This window comes from Rousettus aegyptiacus, unplaced genomic scaffold, assembly GCF_014176215.1.
Source record: "Rousettus aegyptiacus isolate mRouAeg1 unplaced genomic scaffold, mRouAeg1.p scaffold_m13_p_8, whole genome shotgun sequence".
NCBI lineage: Eukaryota > Metazoa > Chordata > Mammalia > Chiroptera > Pteropodidae > Rousettus > Rousettus aegyptiacus.
This window is the reverse complement of record NW_023416311.1, coordinates 27380184-27400195: the sequence shown is the minus strand read 5'-3', so window position 1 is coordinate 27400195 and position 20012 is coordinate 27380184. Positions and strand designations below refer to the sequence as shown.

The following is a 20012-nucleotide window of genomic DNA, read 5'->3' as shown; positions in this document are numbered from 1 at the left end:
GTGACATCGATCTGAATTTCTAGTCTGCCATTTTACTCTATGGATTTTAGACTTGCCAACCATCTTAATCATGTAACCCAGTTTTTAAAAATAAATCTCTATCTCCATTTCTATTGTCAACGTAAGAAAAGTACAAACCTGTTGTTAAGGGTGGAAATTTTCTAGTAAGCCAGCATCAAGGATTTACCTCTGATTCTGTTAACCAGGGTGTGGTAATCCAGTCAAAGATATACTAAGGGCCAACTTCTGCTTCTGTAATCTGTTTACTTGTTCTAGGCTTTATAAACTGCCTCTTCTGGGACCTCGGGGCTGATTCTCTAGTGGGGAGAATCAGTCGCCGGCCGGCTAATAAAGGTTCACAATTCATCTCAATTGGCTCTGTGGGTTTTAAATTTGATCGTGACGCAACATTTGGAGGCCCCAGAGAGATTTCTCCAGGAGAGATCTTTTAAGACACACAACCTCAGCCACCTTGGGCGAGGACCTGCCCTGTCCAGGGGATGGCCACTGAGTGACGTTCCTCAGCCCCAGATGCCAGGTGGACTTGCCCAGAGGATAGGTGGACAAAAGTTCAATTCCGAAACAATTGGGCATGAGCCACTTGGAGTAGCTTCATCGGTAAGACTGCACTGCAGATATTCAGGTTTCTGGTTATCTGGTTGGTTGGTTGGTTGGTTGGTTGGGCCCTAAAGAACTAGTGGAAGGCTGGACGCGGCATAACTTCCCTAGTCTGGTCAGGACTGAGACGTCAGATCCTGGCCCTTGGTTGGTTGGTTTTGTTGGTGTCTGTCTCGTGTTGGTCTGTCATCTCTGTCTCTTTGGTGTCTGTTTTTGAAATTGTGGTCTCCCTGAATGTCACATGTTTTTATCCTTCTTCTTTTCCTTATAGTTCTATTAATTCTTCTTTTTTTTCTCCCTCGGTTTAGCTGCCCCTGCCTCGCCAGGCTGGTCCGCGGGGCAACGCGTGGCTCTTGCTCTAACGTTTTAACTTTTACAGGTATCATATTTTCTTTCACCACTGTTCCAACTGCAATGGGTCAAGCTTCTTCCAGACCCACTCCTCTGCAGTGTCTCCTCAGTAATTTCAAAGACTTCAGGCAGCGGGCCCAAGGTTATGGGTCTTGTGTCACCCTCTTCGATCTCCAGAGGTTCTGCCAGTTAGATTAGCCCACATTTGGAACACAGTGGCCATCAGAGGGGTCACTCAACCTGCAAACCGCCTTTCAGATGAAGAAACTGAGGTGCAGGAAGTTTAATAGTTTACCCAGTGATAGAAGTGAGTTTGTTTTTAATATTGAAAATACAAGAGTTAAAAAGCTAATAGGAGCCTGTTAAGCTAATCCTTCTTTATATTTTAGATTAGAGCAGGGAAGAGCAGTAGGAAAATAGTTGTGTAAGTAGAGATTGGAAGCCAGAATGTCATTGAGGAATAGTGGAGAAGTAGTTGTGCATTTGTGTTGGAAGTTTGAGTCTAGAGGGTAACAACGTGAATTTGATTAGAAGGTTCACAGAGTGTAGAGTCTCCTTTCTAACTGGTTCTTCGGTTTGGGTCGGAGTTTATTTTTATGGAAAGGTGGATTTGTAGGAAAGCTCTGCTTTGGTTGGTTTAGAAAGAAATAAGCACTTATAGATAAATTAAGTCTTCCTAAAATTCTACTATGAAAAAATATATGCCTTTAAAAATTATAAAATTGGTATATTCATAAATTTGCTAATCTATTGAATGCTGATATATAAAACACATTTTACAATTGCCTACCTCATTGTTTTCTCTAGAAATTAAGGCTACTGAGAGTTATGAATTCTAGTATATGTAAATGAATTACTACGAATAATGTAAAGGAAAAAATTCTGTATGCAAAGTATGTGAGGAAAATAAGACGTGTTTTGAGATAAAAAGGGTGTATTTTTAAGAAAAAGGAGAGTAATTTTATCCTAAAATAGTTTCAGGTTATTTAAAGGTCATTTGAGGCACAAAAGAAGGTATAAAGTATGAAGATTTATTTTGAAGGGAATTGAAGGAAAGGTGTTTGCCTTAAAGTTGGTTATTTCTGAGTGAATGAAAAGAGGCAAACTGAAGGAATGAGGAAAGTAGTAGAAGATTTGTGAAGAGAAATCCTGAGAGGAAAATAAAGGACAAGAACATAAGTGAACATATGAAGTTGGAAAGGAAAAGAGAAAGAGACGATCTTGTTTTATACAGTCAGGTTGGCTAAAGTTAAATGTATTTATCATAAGGTTTTAAAATGAACTTTAATATCAACAGTGTATTGATGCAAAACTGGAGTTTGGATTATTGGTCTGTTCCTAATAAGAGATTGTAAAAGAAACAAAGATTCTATATCTTGTCAAAATAATTTATTGTGCTGTATAGACTTGATTTAAAACTGAGTCTTAACATTAAGAGTGCTAAGGTTTTTATATACATTATGACAAATCTTTTGTTTTATCTCAAAATAACTTTGAGACTTCCCAGAGGGCACCTGGAAAATCTTGAAGGTTTAGTTTTGTCACTTTGTAAAAGAGAAATGTTAAGCTAATTCAGTCTATTTAATATATTAAATTATATGAGAAGCATTGTCAAGTAATGAATGGTGCTTCACCTTTAGGTTACATTTTTATGAATACATGTTACTAATACAAGTGTTTTGGAAACTGTATAAAGTTCCTAGTAATTTGTCAATATATTTCAGTCATAATTTTAGTCATTATAAATTATTGTATGTCATGAATATCAAGAATGGACCTGACCGTTCAGAAACAAAGGGCTTATAGAGAAGCAAAGGGCATGGCTCTGATTTGGGCCATGACAATAAAACTATTACAATAATTAGATAGCTATGATTTGAGTGAATACGTGGTCTTGATATTAAAATTGGAATTTCAGATAATAGGAAAGATCTGTATAACTAGAAATATACAAACCCTTCTTTTTCAGAAAAACCACAGAGACTAATTTCTCCTTTAGAGACTATTTTCTTTACTCATCAGCCCACCTGGGATGACTCCCAGCAGCTCTCGCAGGTTTTATTCACTTCAGAAAAAAGGGAGCAGATCCTGTGGGAGAGTGCCAAGGCCATGTTAGAGCCAGACAGACCGCCCACTACAGACCCAGCTTGTATTCAACATGTCCTCCGTACACCCATCCGCCTTGGGACCCCAACATCGATCAAGGTAAGGAGGCTCTCGATCGGTATCACCAGCTTCTGATAAAACCTTGCTTTTGTCAGTCAGTCGGCTCCAGATATTAGGAAAAAAGTAACAAAGGATAGGAAAATTTAAGGACAAAATTTAACTGAGCTAGTTGAGGTAGCCCTGTGCATCTTCAACAACTGGGATGAAGTTAATATCACCCAAGTTAAGAAAGTGACTAAAGTCCTATTTAACAATAAGCCCCACATTCAGTTCCTGAAAACTGCTGCTCTCAACCTGGCCACCCCACTACTAAACGCTCACAATTCATCTCAATTGGCTCCGTGAGTCTTGGATTTGATCGCACCACAGCAGGATGACTATAGGGAGATAGGAGGAAGCAACAGGGAATGGGATTAGATTATGTGTTCTTTTGAGGGTGGTAACAAATATTTCAAAGATGAATTAACCTAGATGTGCAGAAACAGTGGACAGGGTTTTGCTTAAGTCTGAGATAAACCTACTAAAGAAGCTATAGGTCTGAGATGTTAGGAATGACCTGCCCAGTTAGGAATTTATGATCAGATCACCCTATGAGGTTACTTTTGGTAGAATCTTTTTTGGTCCACAGAAGGGATCCTGTGGGTGGATTGACATCAGTGGACTTCCAACCACAGCCCCTACCAAGACTCAGCTAGGAGGATTTAGATCAGGGTTGTCAGATTATGGTCTGTGAGTCAAACCCACCCCGAGCCCATTGTGTATAGCCCACAAAGTTAAGTCTGGTTTTGTATGTTTAAAGCATTGTTCAAATGGTCAAGCAAGCAAACAAGAATATGCATGAGTGACTGTATGCATTCTGCAACACCTAAAATATTTATTATTTGGTCCTTTACAAAAGCAAGTTTGCCGACTCTGCTATGGTTTGTTATCCTTTAAGATTCAGTATATTCTTGTCAGCTGTTACAGCCTGATCTCAGCTGTGTTGTGGGAATTAAGGAATATATGCCGTCAAAGGAAGATTGGTGCCTTCTCCAGGAGTCAGAGAGGAATGAGTAGCGGAGACCACCATTAGAAAATGTGTGTGCTCAGAGCACAGTTATCTCATCAGAGAGAGGTGTGGTCAGAGGCCTGTGGGAAAGAAACAGAAATTCATTTCGAGTCCATGAGAAGCAGACTTTTGAGGACACACAGAAATAACAGATGGATAATGTGAGGGGACCTGGGTCCCAGTATGCGCAAAACAGGCCCTAAGTAAATTTTATTAAGGGATTTAAAGAAAATAATGTGACTTTATTTGGGAAGGTCTATACTTACCATTTTTGTGAATAGAAGGTCAGAATTATGTTACCAAACTCAAGGGGTTCATTTTGCTTGCACGCACCAAAGCCAAAAAAAACACAGGCAGGAGTTTGCAATGAAGAAAGTAGAGGTTTATTTAAGAAAACAGCGCCATGGCTGGAGACATAGATGAGTATTTTAAAGTTATCCAGAATTTGTTTTAGACAAGTTTGATAAGACATACAAATGTGGAAATCACTGTCATGAAGGAAGAAATTTACTGTGGGGTTAATTCAAACATAGTTTTCCCATATACACAGAAGACAAAAAGGGCTGCTTGCTCAGCAGCTCCAAGGAGGACAGTGAACAGAGTTCTCCAGGCTGGGTTTGCTCTCAAAGACATTTTCTGCTGTTCCCATGGGCATTATCTGTACTTTCCACCATACCCATGGACATCACCTTGCTCCGGCCGAGGACATGGCTGGTCCACTATCCTCACAAAGGCTGTCTAGGCAGCACGTTCTGTTCTCACCCACCTGGGAAGGCACCTGCTCCCCTGATGAAGTAACTCCCCTCCCCTCTGCTTGCATATAAAATGTTGCCTGCTCTTGGCCAGGTGCCTTTTCCTGCAGCTGCAACCGACCAAGTGCTTCTCTGCATCATGAGTAACAAATGGCATGTCTCACTTCTCTGCTCCTCCTGGTGGGTTTTTTGTTTGTTTGTTTGGTTGGTTGGTTTTCGGGATACCCAAAGCCTGGGTGCAGGTTCCTGGACTGGAGCTCCTGCATTACATTTATATTCACAGATCCCTAGAAACAGGGGGCGCAGCATGTCACAACATCACATGAGGAAGCACCAAAGTTTGTCAACAGGCAGAGGGAGTTAGGGGAAATGTGGGCAAGAGCATTTGTTATGCTTTCTATGGGAAGGAACAGGCAAGGCAGTGTAGGCAGGGTTAGGATTGGCTAGGTTGAGTAATTTCAGGAGGCTTTAGGTCACAGGGGCTGCCTCTAGTTGTGTGGTACCTGGCCCTGGGGTAATTAGAGCAGAGGGGTAGTAGCCTTGAGTGTAAGCCTGATGGTTGGGATTAGTTGATTTGCATATGGAAGACCAGCAAGTTGTTATTTCTAGGAATTAGCCAACACTGGGAGGGGTGGGCAATCCAGTGTTAGCAAGGCCCCAGATGTTGAAATCATCAAAATGTAGAAGACACAAAGACATGCTTAACACTCTGGACCAAATGATAATTCTACTTTTAAGGTTTCGTGGAACTGCCAAGCTGTTTTCTATAGCAGCTGCACAATTTGTCTTTTCACTTCCCCTTTTAGTGAAGTCCTTGGTCACCAGATTTTGTGAATCAGCAGAATCTCATCCTTCCTTGACTTCCAATAAGGAGCTCTTTCTACAAGGAGAAGGACGGAAACTAACCACAGACAAAACGGAAAACCAGGGGGCTTCCTGTCCCTTTCTGCCCTGGAGCTTCTTGCTTTCTTAGGGCTTGGCCTCCTCAGCTGTGGCCCACATACTCAGAGACCTTCTCTCCTCCTGTATCCACTTGCTTTCAGTGAACCTCAGCCTAGTAAGTACCTTCCAACCTCCCTCTCAACTCCACTCTTTTCTCTCCTTGCATCTCCCAAAACTTAAGGACCAAGAGCGCCCTACATTTTTATCTGAGACCCCACGCAGTGGTATGCCAAAGCCACTGAGCTGGGAGAGCATCTTCCCAACACCATTTTCAGTAACATCAGGTTGAAAGCTTGAAATCAGCCATATTAGGAGTATTTATACCATGGGAATCAGCAAATGCCACACATCAGAGCTTTGCCCACAGAGGCAGTTGTTAACCATTTACCAGCACAGCACTGGCCCCATCTTCCCTGTCTGTTAATCAAGACTTGCCAACGTGTTTACTAATTACTGGTGTCGGTATCAGCTACTTCCATGTGGAGTTCCTAAGTCCCCCTCCCCAGCAGGTCAGTCTGGCTCCAGGGGATAGAGCCAGCCAGGTGGTGGCAGATGAACAACGGGCCACCATGCCACGAATTGACAGAGCATGAATAGTTTCTGCTAAAGACATACACCCAAACATCTGGTTTATTTTAATACTTGAAGGTTTATTTCAATTTGTATTGGAAAAATACAGCCAGTACACTAACGCCGTGATTTCATGGATATTTTTAGATGAAGTCGATTTTTTAAAAATCATTAAGTATATAACATATTGGGTGGTGGTAAGAAATGACAAAAATTGTGGTGATAATAAGAGAATGAATGACGTTTGATTGTTGGTGACGGGGCACTAGTGAAGACTTGTAGGCAGGGGAGTGACCAGGGCTGATATGCATTGTAGGAGGAGCTTTCTTGCATCTGTGTGCAGAATAGATTGGAAGGAGGTAAGTTGGGAAGCAGTGCGATGGGATTGAGAAACAATAGACAGGTTCGGGAGATGTTAAATAGAATCTACAAAACTACAGATGTTATTAGATATGGGAGGGGAACCGTGATACCTATTCTCCGAACAGTAAGGAATAACACACTGGTTGCAGCTGAGGTACTATATGTTATCCCTGCCCCCTGCCCCCAACCTTCCCTCCTTTCATCACCTTCCAGAATTCAGCCACTTCCTGATGCTCACCAGGGTTCTCTCTGCTCATGCTCTTCCCCGTGGCCTGGAATGCTCTAAATCTCTTGTCTCCTTGGAGCTCTCGCCTACTCTTCTTTGATGCTTCCTGATCTCCCATACAGAGCCCCTTCTTCCTTTACATTCCCAGAGCTCTTTGCACCTGGTAGGTGCCTGGCATCAGCAACAATTTCCCCCTTGTTAATATTTATTTTAGGCCAGGAATCATGCCAGGAACAGTATATAGAGCAGTTTACTCTCTCCTCATAATACCACTAGGAAGCAGAAGTTTCATCCCCACTTCACAGATGACACAACTGAGGCTGATACAGTCAGGATTTTAACCCAAACCTAATTGCCTATAAAGCCCATGATCTTAATCACTCGGATCCCTATGACTTATTGTGCTAAATTGTAATTATTTGTTTACATGTTTGTCTTTCCAGTGGACTCTGAGCTCTAATGGGCTTGAGTCTGAAATGAGTCCTTCCCTGAGCTCGATAGGAATCCCTCATCTGAAGCTTGAGTTTCTTATTTAGAGCTCTGTCTCCCTTGGTGTAGATTTTACTATCACCCAAGATTGTCAGATCTATCTCTGGATGGCTTCACCCACCACAAATGTCTTCTTCCTTTGATCTTTACCTCTTGACTCTTGCTTCAGTTCCCCGTGGGCTTCCATTGTCTAGGAAGCAGCCAAGACAAAGAGACAAACAAGGAGACCCCCTGGGCTCCTTCAGACAGGTTAGCAGAGTCTTTGGATTTCTATATTGAACTCTTGGAAGACCTCTCCTCAGGGGACCAAAGGGCAAATCATTACATAGCTGCCATCTGTCTACATCCTTGCTCGGCCCAGGTATACATCCTTTCCAGGGCCAGGCTCAGAGGGTGTGGCAAAGTCCATCTTGACAATGGACTCACTGTGCTCTCTTGATGGGAATGGCCCTCACCCCTGCATCTGCAACTGTGAAAGCCCGCCTGTTGCCATAGAGCCAACTTCTCAAAAAAGTCTTTATGAACTGTGCGCTCTTGAATTTCCAAGTCAAACAAAGATGATATGTGTGGGAGGCTGCCATCTCTTCCTTGGAGGCCCTTCCTCTCCTTCCACTCTCCCTGCCACCTCCAGATATTATAAGTAAGGGGAAACATTTCTGCATTTGATGTTGAGGCTGCCATCTTGTCACCTCCTGGTAAATGGCTCCCCAGACAATCCCTCGTTGCCAATCCTCTGGGACTGTGTGTTGTATGTATTTGGTATCATAGAGGAAGAGTACCATGGGTAGCAGTAATAACCCCAGTCTACTCTTCTGAATCCTCTGAGCTCCCCACCACAGTGCCCATCCGTCTTCCTGGCACCCTCCTGCCATCTTCCTATTTCAAACCCCAGACACTTCAGTTAGGAGCTGGAGCAGAAATCCAGAAAGGAATGATGGAGATTAAGCAAAGGTGGTGGCAGTGAGGGTCGACAGGAAGGGATGAATTTAAGAGCTACTGAGGAAGGCCCTCAGTGTATTCAAAATGGCACCACACAATAGAGCAGGCCTGCCTGGCACCAAGGCAAGGGCACAAGTTCTTTATCAGAAAGATATAAGACAAGCTCTGATGGATCACAAGTTTGGGGTCATGAGCAGCCATTCAGCATCTCTGAATCCCAGTTTCCTGACCTGGGAAATGGGGACCCTAAGAGAATCAAGTAAGAGTTAGAGGAGTCAAGTGGGGCTTTAAGGGAATAGTTGGAGTGATGCAAAGGCAGGCCTGGAATGGAGTCTCTCACTGAGGTTCAAGACCGCCCACCATCCTGGGAGGTGGGCTTTCATACCCCCATCTTATAGCAGTTAGTTTGGGCTTCAGAGAAGTTAAATGCCTGGCCTGGTGCCACCAAATAAGCAAATAGAGGCAGGGCTCAAACCCAGGACAGTCAGCTTCTAAGGCTAGGTCCTTCCCATGGTGCTACACTGTCAGTGTCTGGGGCATTTGGGCCTGTGGAATCTCTGTGGGCTTCCAGTCCCCATCTGCAAAATGTCAGGTTAGGTGAGACCCCCTAAGAGCCTTCTTGTTCTAATAATCATTTGGGTGTCCAGACCTCTCCCTACCACCCTGCTGTTGTTGCACACTAGAAAGTTCTAAAAGAACTCCCAGTGCTCTGAACCCAACAGCCCTAAATAACTTTCACCCAGACCTGCTTTCCCTGGTAGGTTCTTCTCCCAAGAATGGCCCCACCTGCATCCAAGTTTGAAACCCGAGTGTTATCCTGGTCACTTCCTTCTCCTTCTTCAACTGACAGGGCACCAAATCCTGGCAAGTCCACTTCCCAAGTAGTTCTCAAATCCATCCTCTTCTTTCCACTCTCACTGCCACCTCTCCCTCTTGGATCCCTACTGTAGCCTTCACAACAGTCTCTCCACTCTGATTATCTGCATCCTGCATGATTTCTGTAAAACTCCAGACCTGACCAAATCACCCCCTCTTCCTTGAATTCACACCTGTGGCTTCCAGGGCCACATGCTTCTCTACCAGGTCTCTACTCATGTCCCCGAGACTCTCCCACCTCAATCAGCCTTATTCAGCTCAGAAGGCATCTCTTGCAGGAAGTTTTCTCAGACTCTTCTGCTCTGCTCTATGGCATCTACCACCTGTATCAAATTGCTTTTGTCTCTTATGGCACACTGTGAGTTCATGAAGACAGCACCTGTGTATAAAGTTTCCCTTGGTACATCTGGGATAAGCAGGGTACCTGGAATACAGCAGTATTCAATGAGTAGATAGATGGATGTCTAATTTGATTAAGTTTTATTAGTGGTTTTATATGAGGGATCTGTTATCCCAACCAAGAAATACATTTGTGTTTTAACAAAGGGAACATTATTTAGAGGGTGATTATCAATTATCTGTATCACTCTAGTAGGGTCAGAAGAGAGACATTTTTCAACCCCTCAAAACACATCCACTTTATCTACCCTATGAAAGATCTTGAAACAGCTAATTGTCACCCAACCCCAGGTCCCAAGAAAAGGACAACCCCAATATTATTGGTTCTCTATTCCAAGTCATTTTCCTCCTTCCTTAAAATTTATTCAAGAACCAGCAGAGACAGATAGCCCAGAGGTTTCATCTTAGGGGCCCAGAAAGGCCCCACTGACCCCCAACATTTGTCCCTCTGCTGTCTAATTCCTGTAATGGACTTAATTCCTCTAATTTGTAGGTGCACCATGCTTTGAAGTTACTAAACAATCTCATATCCATAATTTCCTTGGATTCTCATGACCATGTGAGATAGATAGTATCCCTCCCTGCCCCATTTCATAAATGAAAAAGTTGGAGCTTGGCAGAAGTGGGTGACTTGTTCAAGTTCATACTGCTAATTTTTTGGCAGGTCTGAAAGTAAAACCTTTTAATATATCATAGCTGCTCCTCTTTTTGACCCTCAATTCAGTTTCAAATTTTACTAGGAAAGCACATGATTTTTAAAAAATTTGTTCTCTATGTTTCTTCACTATCAAGTCACTAATTTTCTCTTGGTAACTAACAAGTAATTTGTGGGGAGATACTTTGAAGCCATGTAAATATCACATTTCTCATCACACTTTTACCTACCAGTTTTAGCATCCATGGCTGATTTTCTGACTCCATCATTGCTTCCATGTTTATTAGTTGGCATTCTACCATCATAGGGTAAATATTTCTCTTCTACCTTGCTATTAGTTCTCTAGGGCTACCATAACAAAGTACTACAACAGAAATTTATTTTATCACAGTGCCGGAAGCTAAAAGTCTGAGATCAAGGTGTCAGTGGGTCGGTTCCTTTTGAGGCCTGTGAAGAAAGGATCTGTTCCAGGCTTCTCTCCTTGATTTGTAAATGGCCATTCCTCCTTGTGTGTCTTCACACTGTGCATGTCTGTCTATGTGTCCAAATATCTTCTTTTCAGAAAGATACCAGTCATATTGGATTAGGGCCCACCTTAATGACTTCATTTTAATTTGATTTTCTCTACAAAGCTCCTATCTCCAAATAAGGTCATATTCTAAGATACTAGAGATTAGGACTCCAAACTTTTGGGGGTTTGGGGGATGCAATTCAACCTGAAATGCATTTATTTACATATTTGTTTGTTTATTAATTCTTATTTTATTAATTCTATCACTACCACTGTTACTGGTCATATTATCCCAGATTTGGCTAGTATGAGCTCCTGTGAGCTGGCTCCTATGTCCTTTTGACATATTCCCATGATTCTTTGAGCACTTTCTTACTTTCTGGCACAAAAAGACATTCTCTACTTTATTTGCCTCAGGACTAGAATCAGCCAGTTCTCCAAGGAGAAATGTTTCTACTAAGTATGCTCATTGCTACTGGCGTGCCGTTTCTAAATGATTACATATATATATATATATATTTCTGCTTCCAATCCTGGGTTCATTCTCTCCTTCCCCCTTTGCATATTTTTAATGCCCTTCTCCACGGGTGAGAAATTTGGTTCCCATTGTCCTCTTTTGCAGAGGCCTCTTATATTTAAGCTGATATTCATGTATCAGTCACTTAGTTTAAAGTGAATGCCTTTTATTGCTTATCGACAGAGGAGTAGGTTTATATAAGAAGGGAAGGAGAGAGTAAGGAGACACTGGGGCCTGAGGAGATTCACTAAGGAAGAAAAAAAGAAAGAGGAGCCTTGAAGCTTCAGCTCTCTAAAGAATGTGCTATGGAACTCACTGAAGGAAGAGTCTGTTTCTGCCTGCTTGCCAGGAAGTGTACCCAAGGTAGGAGAGGACTAAGAAAAAAACCATTGTTTCCTACCTCACTGTGACCACTCAGGTTCCAATCTGATAAATCAGACCTTTGGACAAAACTTGGGCTGCATGAGGGAGGCAGGTGAGGTCTCTGACCTTAATAAAGCCAATAAGGTCCCAGCATTTGAACCAACATTTTGAAAGTTTCCTCAGCTTCTCTCTTTCCTTCTTTTTTTAAAAATAACATTTAATTAAGATAAAGTTCATATAATATAAAGTTCATCATTTAACCTTTTTAATATGTACATTTGAGTGGTATGCTCACAATTTGTACAACCTCACCACGAGTTCTAGAACATTTCCATCATCCCAAAAAGAGACCTCATATCTCCCAACTCCCTCCTACTCCCAGGCACCTAATCTACTTTACGTCTCTATAAATTTGCCTATAAAGAATATTCCTTATAAATGAAGTCATACAATATCTGGTCTTTTGTGTTTAATTTTTGACTTCTGTCATAATATAAAGCGTTTTTCAGTACGTTGTTCTCTTTTATGGCTGAACAGAATTCCATTATAAGATAAATCACCTTTGCTTATCCATTCATCAGTTGGTGTACATTAGGTCGTTTCCACCTTTTGAGCAACTATGAATAATGCTGCTATTAACATTAGAGTACAAGTTTTTGTGTGAACATGTTTTTTAGTTCTCTAGGGTATATACCTAGGAGTGGAATTGCTGGGTCATATTGTAATTCTATGTTTAACTTTTCGAGGAACTGCCAAATTTTTCCACCATGGTTACACCATCTTACATTCTCATAATGTATGAAAGGTCCCATTTCCTTACCAACAGTTGTTATTTTCCACTGTTTTTTTTTTTTTTCCACTTGCCATTCTAGGGTGTATAAAGTAATATCTCATTGTCATTTTGATTTGAATTTCCCTAAGGATTAATGATGTAGAGCAACTTTTCATGTGCTTATTGGCCATTTATATACCTTTTTTGGAAAAATGTCTAGTTTTTTAAATATATTCTGGATACTAGACCTTTATCAGAAAATTTCCAAATATTTTCTCCCATTATTTGAGCTGGCTTTTCACCTTCTTGATATTGCCCTTTCATTCACAAAAAGTTTTAATTTTAATGAAGTCTAACTATTTTTTCTTTCTTTGTGTTTTTGGTGTTCTATCAAAGAAACTGTTACTTAATCCAAGGTCATGAAGATTTACACCTATGTTTTTTTCTAAGAGTTTTATGGTCTCAGCTCTCACATTTAGGTTTCTGATCCATGTTTAGTTAATTTTTCTATATGGTATGAGAGAGAGGTCCAGTTTCATTCGTTCGCATGTGGAGGTCCAGTTGTCCTAACATTATTTGTTGAAAAGACTCTTCTTTCCCATTGAGTGGCCATTGTTACCTTGTCAAAAATTGAGGGTTTTTATCTGGACTATCAATTCTATTCCATTGATCTATATGTCTACCATTACGCTAATACCAAACTGTCTTGACTACTTGAGTTTGTAGTAAGTTTTGAAATCTAAAAGTGTTAGTTCTCCAACTTTGTTCTTTTTCAAAATTGTTTTGGCTATTCTAAGTTCCTAGCATTTCCATATGAATTTCAGAATCAGCTTATTCATTTTCCCTCTCTTTCTTAGCCTTTCTTTCCCTCACTACCCTTACATTTCTAACACCCTAACTATGGTGGTTCAGGTTTAGGTTGCAAACTGGAGGTGGAATCAGGACTATGTGACCATGAGCAAATTATTTCACCTCTCTGTACAATGAAATTAATAATATCTACTCTAGAGGGTCATTACTATAAATATGAGATTATATTCAATAATAAAATAAAAATCACCAAAAAACCTGTTGATTACTCAGATCATCAGCCTGTAAACAACTTGTAACAAAACAACAAAAACAAGAATGATGACCTTTTAGGAGGCACTTGATCTATGCCAGACAGGCAGCTAAGCACTTGACATGAATCGTCTCATCAATCCTCATAATAATCCACAAGGTAGATATTGTCATTAGTCCCCATTTTATAGACAAGGACACAAACACCAAAGGAGGGAGAAGTTAAGTAACAGTCACACAGTTAAGGAGCTGAGCTAATATTTCAATCCTAGCAGGTGACTTTCAAATCCAGAAGGTGGTCCTATTTGACCATGGTTACTGGCCAGTCTTCTCAGGGTTTAGGGAGAGGCTTTAAAAGGTGGGCTCTGGGCTGACTTCAAAGAAGTAGATCTTAGGAAACCTGTAGGTGCTTCTTACCCACCCTGGAATGCAGGGTGGAGGGGTGGTAAATGGCATCTTGGGAGGGAGCACCTCAGATTCTGCATCTTCCTCTCCATGGTCTCCTCAGGTAGATCTAATGAGTAAAGTGGAGCCAATGAAACTCTCCCCAGCCCCTGCCCCAGTCCCTCATTTCCCCTCCCTTGGGCAGCTACAATAACCTCTCAGTCAGCCTCCCTACCCCTAGCGCCTTCCTACTACACCTGCTAATGCATCGAATCACATCCCTAGATCACAATGATTAACCCCACACCTCAAAACTGTGGGTGGCCCCGCTGCTCACAGGGCCGAGCTCTACTGGTGAGAAGTACCACATGAACCTTGAAATCAGACAGATCTCAGTTCAAATACCAGCTCTACCCTTTCCTAAATCTTGGTTTCCTTGCATATAAAGTGGGGATATTTAATGGAGATGAGGGATCTAGAGTACTTAGCAATTTCCTAGGCAATCTGGGCTCCTTCCTAATCCTCCATACCCTAACACTACAACCCTTTGCCTATGACCTATTTTTGCCCAGTTTAGGGCCATTAAGGCCAATTTTCCTTTTATGGGACATGTCTTCAGGTATTTGAAATCACATATCAATATAATAAATATAAAACCCCTTATCACATTTACATTAAAATGAGAAACGTACGTGTGCATTCTTGCGTCACTGTGCTGGTGCAACTGCCACATTAGGGGAAATGCAGATCTGGCCAACACCTCACTTCTCAGATGGAAAAACAGCCGTGGTGAGGAGCACAATCTGAGACTGAGCCAGGGTGTTCCGAACACTTCATACTTCCCCTTTCTTCTCTTCTTCTCCACTTCCCTTCCCCAAGTCTGCTCCGTCTGCATCTGCTGTCTTGCCATCTTCCTCCTCCCTTTTCTCATCTCATTCTCCCTCCTTCAATTTATTCCTTTCCGTTTTGCTCTCCTAGAACCTTCTCCCCAACTCTTATTGTAAATGATTGTTCTGGCTGTTGGATTCCACCCCTACAAGAGGGAAAAGTGCAGGGTGCCATTTCGGTCGTCCTAATAAGTGGCTCTGTGATGGTGCCTTGCTACTCGCCCTTCACAGATTTCCATTTTTCCTTTGTAAACTGGCGTTGGCAAGCCCTACTTTACCTGCTTTTCCAGATAAAGCATGAAGACTGGATGTTTTTTTTTAAAAAGGCCTTGAAGGAGCTCCTATAGGGTGTTACTAATTGAGGTAAATCATCCCACCCCAAAACCTCCGACCCAGTGGCCTTCTGCCATTTCACTGTGGTTGCAACATATGGATAGTGATTGCTCCTTCTTGTACCACCCACCTTGCTCAGCTTGTCCTCATTCCCTTGCACGCTGCCTCTGCCTCCTCTCTTCCTTTGCCACTTCCTCCTCCTCTCACACCCCAGTCCCAGCTCCCACTGAGGCATAAAACCTAGACCACAGGCTATCCCCCTCCGAACTGAGGAGCAAAAGTTACAATGAAGTGTTGTAAAATGGACTCATGAAAAGCCCCTGCATATGTAAGATCTCCTCATTGAATGCTCCACATACTCTACCAGATGAGGACTATTTCTGCTGGTTGATGAGGGGAAGGTACAGAGCTGGTGAGGAACTGAGAGGGGCTTCCAGTGTTTTTCACTCTGTAAAGTAGAGCAATGAGATCAGGCCCTTTTGGACTCCCCAACTCAAGTCTTGCCCCCATAAGAGGACCTACCTGCTGGTTCCTGTGTGTACATGCTGACCCCAGTCTTGCTGGGTACAGACCACATAGGAGTCCCTGGACCAGAGGAGATAGACTGAGTTGGTGTGCCATATATTCATTCTACACACTAGCCATTGGACAGATGATCTGCTCAGGATTTGGTGGGCATGCAATGAGAGACATTGGCCTCAAGGTGTTCATGATCAAGCAAGAGACAGATGCACAACTAGCCATCATTCAGGTGATGCATGCCACTGTGCTCTCACGCCAGTGTGTTCTTGGTGCCCTAGTTGGTCAGCGCAAGGAGGCTAGAGAAGGCTAGGTATTTCCATGAGAAGTGGAATAGAAAGGACTGGGGGTGTGGGCTTGGGGGAGAGTTTAGAAATGGAAGCAGGGGGATCAAGAGTCTCTAAACATGGAGTCCCAGTCTGAGATCCTGGAATGGGTCATGGAGTGAGGTGAGTGCCATGTCCCACTCTGTCTGACAAAGTCACCCCAGTCCCTAACAACTGAACTGATTGTTATAATTTATAAAGCTCCAGCATGGTTACCACTGCCTTCCATTCTTCTAACCTCAGCACAGCCATCAAATCTGAGTGTATCCTTGACTTTCCTCCCAGCAGAAATGGCTAGTTCTCTACTCCACATGTATACCCCTTGTCTCAGGTCAGGGTCCCCAAAGCAGGCCTTAAGACAAGGATTCGAGGATTTGTGGGTAAGTGGCTTATTATAAAGTGCTTCCAGGGGAAACCAGCAGGGGAGCGGGAAAAAGGTCTAGAAGAGAGGGGGGACAGCAAAGTCCTGCAGCACTGAGGGTAACTGCCTTTACCCCACCAGGAACTCAGGAAGCAGTGTACATTGCATTAGACCTGGAGTCTATTTCTCCAGCAGACTACCCTTAGAATGTAAGTTTCCAGGCACTCCCACTTTCCTAGAGCCTGTAGACTAGACAGCTCTGGCAACCAGAGGTCTGGGACTATAAGGCCAGCAAAAGCTAGTTTGTATGAACATGGTATAGGGGTTCAAAGGAGTATGGACAGGCAATGACAGCATCTGGCTCATTCTATGCCCACTCTGTCAGCACCTGTAGTAGTTTATTACACACGCTTGATCACATATCTGTCTTCCCATTGAGGGTAACTGGCACATGGCACATTCCTAACAAGACTTGGAGAATGAATGCACGAATGAAAGGAAAGAGATAGGATGACTGCCCATTTTCAGCTGAAAAAACTCAGAGAGGTGAGTAACTTACCCAGGATCCCACAGGGAATGAACAGCATAGCCAGGATCCCCATCAGCCTCCTTGACAGTGCATCCAAAGTTTTCATCCTTTGCCCTTGGCGGAGCAATGCCTCCCTCCCTTAGCCCTTTCTTAGAGCACCCCAAATAACTCCTGACTCAACTGGGCAATGACTTCCCTTTTGCGGAACTTAGAACTCTAGGACTTTCAAGGAAGCCTGGAAAGATTGAAGAGAGACCATATCAGTGCGTATTTCCTCCTAGCTTCCGTATAAAGGGCAAAGAGAAGTCAGGGTGTTCTGCAAAGAACTGGGCCGGTTGTCCCCAGCCCTTCTCCTCTTGCATTCCAGCTTGGAGCACTGAGCAGCCTCCTCTGCTATAAAGGACATGGAAAGCCCCATAACTGTTGTAGCTGGCCTCTTGCTCCTGGCTCTGTGTGCCCACTGCATTGCACCTGCAGGTAAGACCTCCAGCTCCAGCCCGTGTGTCTTGGGCAGGATGGCCATCCTGAGGGCATGGCTGGGATGGCATAGTGGAGGGTGGAGGACCAACAAGCCTGGAGTTGAAGGGGAACGTTGCAGCCCAGTGACTGGACTGGAGATATTTAGTGCAGGGGACAGCCTTCGTTTCCAAAGCCCAGATCCTAGGGCAGGCTGAGAAAGGACATGGCTCTTCTCTCTTTCCATTTTTAGGCTCTGTGGTCATCTCCTCTTCCTGTTGCCTGTCTTTCCTTTCCAAGAAAATTCCTGAGAGACGAGTGGTAAGCTACCAGCTGTCCAGTGGGAGCATATGCCCCAAGGCAGGAGTGATGTAAGTGGCTAATACTTCTCTCTGGGCACCTGATAGGAGAGGGGCAGAAAGATGGGAGCCACCAGGGTAAAGTCACCTCACCTTTCTGAGCCTCGGCTTCCTCACCTATAAAATTAGGAGGAGAATTCAAAGTCAGTGACTATTTATTGAGCACCAAATGTATACTAGGCACCATTCAGGGCATATAACATTATCTTAACTAACCCTCTTGACCATCCTATGAGTCAGATAGGATCATCCCCATAAAGAGAGAGCAGCTAAAGCTCAGAAAGGTGACCTGTTCAAGGTCACCTAAGACTCCAAATAATTCACAGTTGCCTCTCACACAAGGCAAGGAGGTATGAACTCACCATGTAAACAGTAGCATGCTGTAGAAATATATTTGTATTATTAGTAATTTTCCCCACTGGCACCAGTTCCAGTTCTATAGCCTGGCACCCCCACCTCAGAGCTGGCCTGGAAAAAAACATCCTATTGCCCCCTACCAGCCCTGGCATTCTTATCAGCCACATTTCCTTGCAGAGCGTGTGCACTAAAGTTTCTGCCTTTTTTCTTGGGGGTTTTCACTGCATTCGTTTAGTCCTCCCTGTGGGTAGAGATCCAGTGTCATCTAAAATCAGGACTGGGCCTCCCCCGTCTGGTAGAAATGTGACTGACTGAACAATGAGCACTGAAACAGAGACAGATACACAGAGAGAAGACGTCATGTAGTAACTTTCTAGAAGGCTGGTCAGCAGCTTGTCTTCCATGGGATGCCACACCCACCTCCTCCTAAGGTGTTCCAGACTCCTTGCCAGGTCTCATGGGTGCCTGTCCTTCTTCCCATAGCTTCACCACCAAGAAGGGCCAGAAGTTCTGTGGTAACCCTAAGCAGGACTGGGTCCAGAAGTATGTGAAGAACCTGAATGCCAAACAGAAGAAGACATCCATGCCAATGGTCACCAAAGGCCCTGTCCAGCACTCTACTAACATCTCTATCAAACCACTACGTGGTCCCCTGTCCTGAGGTTGCATGTGACCCTTGGCTCCTTGCCAGGCTTCTTGGGGCCTGGTGAGCTAGTGGTGACAAGGGAAAAGCTAATGTTCCTGTATCTTAGCATCACCTGCAAGGGATGTGTCTAGTCAATAAAAAGCTGCTGGGGGCTGAGCAACAACTTGGAGCATCTTGGGCCCCTGGCCTTCCCTGAGCTTGGGGAGAAGTTCCAGGAAGGAAGGCAGTGGTAGCCTTCGTCCTTTTCCTGAGCTGGAGCTGGCCCTTCCCTACCTTCCTGGATCTGTCAGAGCCCAGGTGCATGAGGCCCAACCTGCAGACACACCTGCTTGCACTTCAACCTTCAGCTGTCTTCTCTGGACCCTCTGGTCTTGCGGTGGGACCTATGGGATGTCTGTCTGTCTGTCTGCCTGCCAACAGCTGCGGCTCTCCATCATGTGGGGGATGCTCAGGCTTGTCCTACTCCCAGCTCTCTGAGTGAATAAAAACCTTACAAAAGCAAAGGGCCCCTTTGCAGCATTCATTGATGGTTCCTGTCTTTCTCTGCATGCTTCTCATGGGATATAATTAATAAAATTTTCAGGAACTCATTGTTTTTTGTAATTAAATGGGCACAGAGAATCAGGAAGAGGGGTCAGCCTGGGTAGTTTAATTCCTTTGGGATGATACGGCTTCAAGGAGATGTCACCTGCTCTGACTTGAAAGCTGGTCTTTCCCATATTTTAGTGAGGGGAAGATGGGTGGGGGCTGAAGGGAGAGAAAGAGCCCAGCTTTTTATTCCTATGCATAAGGTACTGTGTGATTTGTCTGTCAAGAGTGGACACACTTGCTGTTCTCAAGTAACAATCCAAGTAAGGTGTGATTTCTCCTTTGAAGGTGGTTGCCCTGCTTGTTCTTGTCTGTGAATAGAGCGTGTCTCGCAGAGAACATCCTGAGTTGCCGAGCTGAGGCTGGGAGGGGATGAAGGCAGCCTGAGCCCAGGGAAACCCAGGAGTGGTCTTGATCAGCTCTTGGAAGTCCTGTTATGAACTTTAAAAAACAATGCCAGCTAAATTCAACTAAATTTTTAAAGGATATCAACAGAACACATTATTGCACAAGGAGCTGTTATAGGCATTAGGAGGCTATAAAACTATAAAAGATGGTCTCTGGCTTCAAAGAATTAGGGAGAAAATAACATACTTACAAATCAAGAGCAGAGCAGATTTAGTACTTTATTTAATGTATTATAAGCTG

At 43.4% G+C, this 20012-nt stretch overlaps 1 protein-coding gene across 1 annotated transcript; it reads left to right on the top strand.

Moving 5' to 3' along the window:
• Nucleotides 1–17248: 17248 nt before the first annotated feature.
• On the top strand, nt 17249–19422 carry CCL24 (C-C motif chemokine ligand 24). The gene is made up of 3 exons (XM_016146555.2): nt 17249–17435; nt 17668–17785; nt 18614–19422. Exons 1-3 carry the CDS (start codon nt 17363–17365, stop codon nt 18789–18791), a joined length of 369 nt encoding a protein of 122 aa, XP_016002041.1. The 5' UTR covers nt 17249–17362; the 3' UTR covers nt 18792–19422.
• Nucleotides 19423–20012: the final 590 nt, after the last annotated feature.